Source organism: Orycteropus afer, unplaced genomic scaffold (assembly GCF_000298275.1).
Source record: "Orycteropus afer afer isolate SDZICR_OR568_19922 unplaced genomic scaffold, OryAfe1.0 scaffold00001, whole genome shotgun sequence".
Lineage (NCBI taxonomy): Eukaryota > Metazoa > Chordata > Mammalia > Tubulidentata > Orycteropodidae > Orycteropus > Orycteropus afer.
Window position 1 is genome coordinate 23,701,676 of NW_006921588.1, and position 9,975 is coordinate 23,711,650.

Here is a 9,975-nt window from a genome sequence, read left to right on the forward strand (position 1 = left end):
CCAGTTTTGCCAGCACCATTTATTAAACAAACATTCTCTTCCCCATTTAATGGATTTGGGGCCTTTGTCAAAGATCAGCTGACTATAGGTCGATGGATGTAATACATTTTTATGGTCTACATTTTTTACTTAAAACTTGCCACAAATATTTACTGAAGTCAAACAATATGCTTTTAGGCATTATAGGTTAGACAAATTTATATTACACATCAAAATTAGAAATGCAGTTTAATTTTATTGAATAAGTTGTTAGGCTAAGGTCTCAAAGTTAGAGCTAGAAAATATAAATTACACTGATGCATTCTCTTTTTTACTGTGTTGTTGTTGTTGTTATTTGCCATCAAGTCAGACCCGACTCATAACGACCCATCTTTGGGTTTCCGAGGCAGTATCACTACAGAAGTAGAGTGCCCAAACTGCCTTCCAAGAAGTGGCTGGTGGGTTTGAACCACCAGCTTTCTGGTTAGCAGTCTTAGGCACTATGGTACCAGAGCTCCTTTTTCTACTGTAGGAGGAGATAATGTCATCTAAGACAAGCTACTTTGTTTATTTCTTGACTCCCTATTACTGTAATACTGGAATCTAGCAATACTTGGCACATAATTTGGTATTTGGTTTGTGTCTGGACTACCTTGTTTTGGATTGGTATTATATTTATTGCACCTCCCACCCCCAAACCAAACCACAAGCAAAACACATAAAATCCCAAAACCCTCCAAAACCTTCTGCCTTTTGCTTGAGTATCATAATAATCTAGTTTTCCTTTATCTTTATTAGGTTAAACCATATGAAATTGCCAATATTTAATCACTTTGACTTTGCAAAAATGGCTATTTCATATGGTTCAACCTAATGTTAACAAGTCTTGTGGTAACTACAGTGGATTGATATTTATTACCCTCTTTGATAAAAGGAGCTCTGGTGGTGTAGTGGTTATGCATTTGGCTGCTAACCAAAAGGTCGGTGCTATCAGCTGCTGTGTGGAAGAAAGATGAAGCAATCTGCTTCCGTAAAGATCTACAGCCTTGGAAACCCATTGGGGATGGCTGTGAATTAGAATTAACTCTGTGGCAGTGAGTTGGGTTTTTTTCTTTTTGAGTGGTAAATATTTTTCTAAGTGTCGTGTGAGCCATTTTGGCTGGTTTTTATTCTGGGTGATATGAAACATATGTTTCTGTCAAATAAGCTCTGTTATAATAAAGTATTCTTACATGATTTTTTAAAAATCTGATTTTCAGATAAGTATTTTCGATACTCAGAATGAGGATAGCCAATTGATTTTGACTTTCAGAGTCCTAGATGAACTTTTAGCGATAGCAAAATAGGCTGTCTTTTGTCTGTCAATTTATTAATATGTGAATTCTTTTGAATAATCATATACCTAAGAAAATAGAGGAAAATTTATTCCTTTATAAAAAGTGTGTTCTTTTGGGATTGAGAACTAATGAGCTATCAGTTGAATGTGTTTCTAGGGCTAAAAAGAAATAGAATGTTTATTTCTTTAATCATAAATGTAGTTCTGTTTAGAATTATTTTAATTTAAATTAAACTTTCTAAGTTATATATAAATATTAATACATATTGCTTGATAATATTTGAAAAAACTTACTTTTAGATTAAAATGTTCTTCTATGATTATATAAAATGTTTATTGAACATGAAAGTATGTTTACAGTGACTAGTAGTAATTCTGTCTCCTATTTCTATAATAGACAAAACCTTCAACTGTAGAAGTTCTGGAAAATATAGATAAGGTATGTTTTTTGTCTGTGAGGTATTTTAATTCATTTTAGATATTAAGTACTATTTTAGTATATATTATTTTGGAGACCAGAGCTGGTCTGGGAATTTAGAGATGATATAGAGTAAGCCTGAGAACTTTAATGTAACATGATATTAAAAATATCTGAAGTCTATCAGTGAGTTAAGGAGTCTATGTCAAGTAATAGAGTCTCTTAGAATGAAATGAGATCTACAGCATGGTATAAATCAGTATTACAGATAGGGTAAAATAGATTATAAGATAGTCTGCAACAGTTTTTATCAGTCTGCAGAATTTTCACAGCTTCATGTCTGCTGTCTGTCATTGACACAATGGCTACAATGGGCTCAAACATAGCAACGATTTTGAGGATGATGCAGGACTGAGCAGTGTTTCCTCCTGTTGTACGTAAGGAAGCTATGAGTCGGAATTGAGTCAATGACACCTAAGAACAACATTGTTAAAAATGAATAGTCTTTGGGTATATTGAGAGCGATGAAAGAAACTGTAAGAATTTAGCACAAATCATTTTTAATTTTTATTATTTTTGCAACCTGCTTTTTTAAAAGGCATTTTAGAGGAATTCTTTCTTTGAGTCAACACATATTATTTACTGATGCCACTTTTGTTCCTCTAATGTTTTTTAATTTGATAGTTTAAGAAACAGTATCTTAATTTTGCATTTTAAAAAATGACTTATCAGAATAAGCATTCTCATACATATTTACTTTCTAGTTTTCTTTTTCATTTTTTGTCTTATTTTTTAAGACATTAAGGTATTATTTTTCTTTTAAGAGATCTTTTTATATGACCTTTCTGTTATGTTGTAAATTTTTGTTAGCATTTTAATTTCTTTAGGAAATTTGAGGTTTAATAATGTAGAATAATTTTCTCTTAACAGGAAATTCAAGCATTGGAAGAATTTAGTGAAAAAAATCAGAGATTACAAAAGTTATGGGTTGGAAGATTAATTCTCTATTCTTCAGTTCTCTACCTGTTTACATGCTTAATTGTATACTTATGGTATCTTCCTGATGAATTTACAGCAAGACTTGCCATGACACTACCATTTTTTGCTTTTCCATTGATGTAAGTAAAGTGTTCTTTCTTCAGCCCTTTCCCCTTTCTGACCTAATAGCTTTAGTATATTCTATTTATATTTAATATATTTAATATTATATTTAATAAATTCATTTTTCTTGCTGTTTGAAAAATATTTTTCAGGAAGTAGAATAATTTTTTCTTTTAACTTTTTATAATGGTTAGGGGTAAAAGTTTACGGAGCAAATTGGTTTTCTATTCAATAATTCACATACATTTTGTTTTGTGATATTGAATGTAATCCCTACAATGTAACAACACTCTTCTCACTTCCTCCTTGTTTCCATTTGTCCTTCTTCCCTATCTCTTTTTGCCTTCTGAGCTTTATCCCTGGGCAAATACTGCCCTTCTGATCTAATATGGTAGATGTAAGAACAATTGTTTTAAATTTTAATTTACAATCCAACATACCTGAGGAATATGACTTAGTGACATTAGTAATAATGGCTTTGAATAGCAATGTGTTGTCAGATGTCCTAGGGATATTGGGCATAGAATAGGCATTTCAGATTATGGGAAGTAGTGGTAAGAGGCAGATGGTTTGTAATACCAAAAGAACAACTGCCAAATATGTTCTGAATATATTCCATCATCCCACCTTTTCCTTTCTTTTTAGTTATTGCTGTAGAGCAATTGATGTTTATTATAGATATATTTTGTAATAGAACACTTTAAAGAGGTATATATCATGCTTGAGAGTTTTTATAGACTATTGAGTAAAAACTTTGTCCATTAAGTCAACAAACATTTATGGGTGCCAGTTGTTCAGACATTAGATTATAATGGTATATAATACAGAAATATACAAGCTCTCAGACTAGATATTACTCAGACTGCGTATATTAAATGAAGGAATAAGTGTGATGAATGATGAAAGAGAAGTGCAAAATGTTATGGGAGCACTTAATAAGGAGCCCTAATTCAGTCTGGGGTGGAGATCAGTATTAATTTTCTATTGCTACCCCAAATGTAGTGGCATAAAACAATACCCATTTATTATCTCATAGTTTTGTAGGTCAGAAGTCCAGGCAGCTCAATTGGGTTCTCTGCTTAGGGTCTCAGGAGGGCTAAGTCAAGGTGTTTCCTGGCCTGGGCTCTTATCTGGAGTCTCTGGGGAGAATCCACTTTCAGACTCATTCAGTTGTTGAGAAACTTCTGCTGTATCTCTCTTACTTTCTCTTCTGCCCTCAGCCAGGGAGAAGCTCTGCTTTTAAAGCCTCAAGTGATTATATTGTTCCCACCAGGATAATCTCTCTATTTTAAAATCAGCTGAGTAATAACTTTAATTATATCTGCAAACTCTCTTTACAGATGGAGCTACCAGGTAGACAGTTAAATGTGAGTCTGAAGTTCAGGAGATAAATTTGAATGGGAAATATAAATTTAGGATCTTGCATCTTATAAATGTTAATTGAAATATATATTTATTCAGGAAATATTGGGTACCTGTAATATGTTAGATATTGGGCTAGACACTAGTGATAAAGAAAGTAATGACAGGATCTCTGCCTTCATAGAACTTATATTTTACTGGGCTTACCAAAAAGCCAGACCAAACTCACTGCCGTTGAGTCAGATCCAACTCATAGCGACCCCTCCTTGGGTTTCCCAGGTGGTATTGCTACAGAAGTAGGTTGCTCAGTCTTCCTTCTGAGGAGTGATTGGGTTAGATAGACAAAAAATGAGAAACAGGTAAAAAAACAAACAAGTTAGGTGGAGATAAATCAATGAAGAAAATAAAGAGGGTGATATGATAGAGAGGAAGAGGCTGTTTTAGAATGGCCCTGGAAGGCCATTTTTAAGGAGGTGGTATTTGAATTAAGAACTAAAGTATGAGAAAGAAATAGTATGGAAATAGTTGGAATTTATGGAAAATTGATTATATGTACATTATATAATAGCACACATCCATAGAGAGATGAAAGAATTATCTCTGAAATATTATTGATAATTCTATCTGGGTGGTGGAATTTTAAGTAGATACAATTTTCTTTATACTTTTTGGTATTATTTGAATTTTGTACATTTATTATGTCACTCATATCCTCAACAACAACAACAAATCCAAGAGTTGATGGAAAATATTTCCAAGGAGAGAGAACACAAAATGCAATGGCTGTGAAGTAGCAGAGTACATGAATTCTTTTAGGGTAAAAAAGATGAGTATGACTGGAATGTGTGATGGAGAAGGAGAGTGATTGATAGGAGGTTGGACTAGCATCAAGAACCAGATAATGGAATGTTGTGACTTGGAGTTGAATTTCTTTGGGTGAAATTGAAAGCTTATAAAGATTGTAGTGGAAGAATAGCATGATGTGATTTAAGAAAATCATATTTTTCTGCCATGTGGAGATTGGTTAGGGGGGGACAAGAGTAGAATCAGGGAGTCAGTTTGGATGCTATTGTATTTCAGTCTAGGAGCTCTGGTAGCTTAGTGCCTAAGGCATTTGACTGCTAACCAGAAGGCTGGCGGTTCAAACCCACCAGACACTCCTCGGAAGGAAGATTCTGTAGTGATACTGCCTCGGAAATCCAAGGAGGGGTCGCTATGAGTCGGGTCTGACTCGATGGCACATAACAACAACAACATATTTCAGTCTAAAGATGAAGATAGATTAGACTACTGTACTCTAGGACAGTGTGGATGAAGAGATGATTTTTGGAAGTATTTTGGAGGTAAAAGTGATACAACCTGATGGGAAGAAATGAGAGGTAAGGGAAAAGGATATAAGTATCAAGAGTGATACTTAGGTCTTTAGTTTGATATTTGTTAGAGGTTGGATCTTTTTCTCTGGAACTACAGCAAAATTTTTTTGTTTGTAGTGCAGGGGTATTTTCAAATTGGAATTCCTAAAGCTCCAAAAGTTTTAAACTTTGTATAAAGATATATAAGAGCTGAAAATGTACTACATGCATAATACTGCAAAATAACTATATTTTCCTTCTCTTTTTTGACATCTTTTGGGATTCTTTTTATCTCAGGTGTAGTATTTGGTTTTATAGTGCTTAGGCCTTTTTTTTTTTTTTTTTTTGCTCTTCTACTTTTCCATAAAGAGAAAAGAAATTAAGAAATTTAAAATATTTTCTAAAAACTGCTTGGCATCCATTTCTATATAAAAATTGATTTTCTGATTATAAAATATTCATATCTAATTGCAAAAGAATGGCTCAGAAACTCTATTGTGTAAATTCTGATGGATGATCCACAAATTGTGATCCATTGGATCTGCTATTATGAATCATAAGTTTTTTTCTGTTTTTGAAAATAAAACCAAAAAACAAAACCAAACCCATTGCCATCAAGTTGATTCTGACTAGGACATAATAGAACTGCCCTATTGGGTTTTCCAAGCTGTAAATCTTTATGGAACAGACTGCCTCATCTTTCTTCCACGGAATGGCTGGTGGGTTCAAACCACCAGCCTTTGGTTAGCAGCCCAGTGCTTTAACCACAGTGCCACCAAAGCTCCTTGCAAATAAATCATATACTAATTGTTTTTAAAAGTAGAAAACCATAATTTCTTTAAGAATGTGTATTATTTTTTCTGCTTCAGTTTGATCTTTTTATTATTTTGAATATGAGGCTTTATTATCTTTTTTGTGTCTCTGATTGTTCTACACCTGGTATTTCTTGGCTTGTTAAGCTTCAGAGCCATTTCTCACTTTGCCTCATTCACATTTGTGACCTGGTTTTCAACTGTTGCAGCTTCTGTTTCAGTGAGCTCTTCTTCACTTTTGGAAGTATATACCAGTTACCCAACAAAGAATAGAATTGTCCTTCTGATTGATGACAATCACAAAAGCATGAAATAAAATACAACAGTGTGAAAATGACATTGTGGTAAATAGAGAAAAGGCTTACCACAGGACATTCTCTTTTATATGAATGTGAGCTATTGTCCAAACTTATCTAGACTTGTTTCCTTTGGAAATAAGAATTTTTAGGGTAGACCAGGATTTACTTAGAGTTGCTGGTAGAAAGAACAATATGAAATTTATTGCTTTACTCATCACTGTGTGCATTGATTATAAAGCTTAAAAATCTACCTGATATCTGGAAAATGTGATTGTCATCTCTGCCTTCTGTTTCCTAAATTCTTTTTACTGGACAGAGGGGTCATGAGTTCGGGACTAAGCACATTTTGAATAATCACAGATATTCCAGAATTACTCCATGTGAGATGTTTTGAAAATTTTATTATGTTTTCTTCAGAATGCAGTGTGGAGGAACTTGATGTGATTGAAACTTATCTGCTTTTCTGCCTTTCGTGTTCTATAGTATGTTTATATCCTTTTCATATTTTCAACCATTAATGAAATGGAAATTTAAAAAATTCTGAAGTTATTTAGTAGGAGCTATTGAAGCTGTGCTCCATAGTGAGAGAAGATTTAGATTACAGCTACAACTTTGCATTTCTGCTTTATATTGGCAGATAGGTGTTACCTGGGGGTAGTAGATTGATACTTTTCTAAGAGTGAGTAGCCATTAAGCTTTGTCTATTTCTAACTAGCTCTACAAGCAATCTTACAGACTTTTTACTTCTAGATACCATATTTATTTATTTATTTACAAAATTTTATTATCTTTTAGGTGAAAGTTTACATAGCACATTAGGTTCCTGTTCAACAATTTTACACAAATTGTTTCATGACACTGGTTGCTATTCCCACAGTGCATCAGCACTTGTCCTGTTTCTACCCTACCTTCCTTGTTTTCATCTCTCCAGTTTCCCTGCACCTCCTTGCCTTCTCATCTTTACTTTTGGGCATATGTTGCCTGTTTGGTCTTGTATAGTTGCTTTTCCTAAGGAGCTTATTCTTCATGTGTTAATATTTATTTTATAGACCAATCTATTGGGAGCTCTGGTAGCTTAGTGCCTAAGGCACTTGACTGCTAACCAGAAGGCTGGTGGTTCAAACCCATTAGCCACTCCTCAGAAGGAAGATGGGGAAATCTACTTCTGTAGTGATACTGCCTCAGCAACCCAAGGAGGGGTCGCTATGAGTCGGGTCCGACTCGACAGCATATAACAACAACAACAGTAGCCCAATCTGTTATTTGGCTGAAAGGTGACCTCTGGGAGTGGCTTCAGTTCAGGTTAAAAGAGTGTCTTAGGGCTATAGTCTCAGGGATTCCTCTAGTCTCTCTAGGTTCAGTAAGTCTTTTTGATGAATTTGAGTTTTGTTTTACATTTTTCTCTCATTCTTTCTGGGACCTTCTGTTGTAACCCTGGTCAGAGCATTCAATAGTGATAGTTGAGTATCATCTAGTTCTTTAGTCTCAGGCTAGAAGGGGTTCTGGTTGGTGTGGGCCATTAGTCCTATAAACTAATTGCTTCTTTGGTTCTTTGGTTTATTTTATTTCTTTGCTCCAGATGAGAAGAGGCCAATAGTTGTATCTTAGATCACCACTTGCAAGCTTTTAAGACCCCAGATGCTACTGGGGGTAGCATATTATCTTTATAAACTATGTTGTGCCAGTTGACCTAGATGTACCCCAAGACTGTGTTCCCTAGGCTCTAAGCTTGGTAACTCAATCCTGTGAAGTATTTAGATATGTCTAAGAATTTTCCATAACTGTGCCTCCTATGTACTCTATCATATACGTGATTCAAAATATGTATATATAAATGCCCACAACTATATTGGGAGCTCTGGTAGCATAGTGCCTAAGGCGCTTGACTGCTAACCAGAAGGCTGGCGGTTCAAACCCACCAGCCACTCCTCGGAAGGAAGGTTGGGCAATCCTACTTCCGTAGTGATACTGCCTCGGAAACCCAAGGAGGGGTCGCTATGAGTCGGGTCCGACTCGAGGGCGCATAACAACAACAACAACAACATACTTATATATAAGGAGCTCTGGTGGTGCTGTGGTTAAGGTATTGGGCTGCTAACCAAAAGGTCGGCAGTTTGAACCCACCAGCTGCTTTGTGGGAGAAAGATGAGGTGGTGTGCTTCTGTAAAGATTTATAGGCTGGGAACCCTACGTGAGTTGCTGTGAGTTGGAATCGACTTAGTGGCAGTGGGTTTGGGTATACCTGTATATGTTATGTGCATATATTCCAGTATGGCCATCCTATAGCTATATGGCATAAACCAAAAAACTCACTGCCATCAAGTTGATTCCAACATACAGCATCCCTATAGGACAAAGTAGAACTGCTCCATAGGGTTTCCAAGACTGTAAATCTTTACATAAACAAATTGGCTCATCTTTCTCCCTTGGAGTGGCTGGTGGGTTTGAACTGCTGACCTTTTGGTTAGCAGCAGAATGCTTTAACCACTGTACCAGCAGAATTCCTTACATAGCATACATATCTACTTATGTAACCACTCACAAATTTTTGGTGGTTGTTGGTGTTGTTGCAGAATTGTATGTTCCAGCATTTACCCTAGTTGTCTTTTTTTCTTGCACACCTCTCAGTGTCTTCATTTACCTTGGTCACATTGTGCTGACTTCCCATGTGTTTTAAATGCTTTTCCCTTCACCAGAATTAACACATGTCTGCTATCTAGTAAGTAATTCTGGCCCCCCCCCATCCCTGGTTACCATAGAAGAATGTTGCTTTCTGTGTGTAAACCTATTCTTGGCTTTTATAAAAGCAGTATCATATAATATTTGTCCTTTTGTGATTGAGTTATTTCACTCACTGTAATGTTCTACAGATTCAATGTAAGATGTTTTATGAACTTATCACTGTTCTTTATCATTGCATGGCATTCCATTGTATGTATATATACCACATTTTGTTTATCCATTCATCCCTTGATGGACACCTAGAGTATTTCTTTGTGCTGTTGTGAATAATTCTACAATGAACATGAGTGTGCATATGTCTATCTGTGTCATGGCTTAATTCTCTAAGATATATACTTAGGAGTGGGATTGCTAGATCAAATGATATTTCTATTTCTATTAATCTTCTAGATTTCTGTCTGTAGATTTAGAATCATTTCTAATTTTTCACTTATTTTGTCATTTTGTTCTTGTATTTTCTTCCAAAATTCTTCTAGGGTTTTATCTGTGTTTTCTTTGGTCTGTCTCTCAATCCTTTGAAGATACCTAATATAATTCTTTTGAATTCCTTATCAGAGAGTTCCAATGCTGCTTC

At 35.0% G+C, this 9,975-nt stretch overlaps 1 protein-coding gene across 1 annotated transcript in view; it reads left to right on the plus strand.

Moving 5' to 3' along the window:
• Window positions 1-9,975, plus strand: part of LNPK (lunapark, ER junction formation factor) — a 105,226-nt gene that overhangs the window by 2,490 nt on the left and 92,761 nt on the right. Inside the window, exons 2-3 of the mRNA XM_007939419.2 lie at window positions 1,713-1,754; window positions 2,664-2,851. Of these exons, the coding sequence (XP_007937610.1) occupies window positions 1,713-1,754; window positions 2,664-2,851 (230 nt within the window). The remainder of the gene's footprint in view (window positions 1-1,712; window positions 1,755-2,663; window positions 2,852-9,975) is intronic.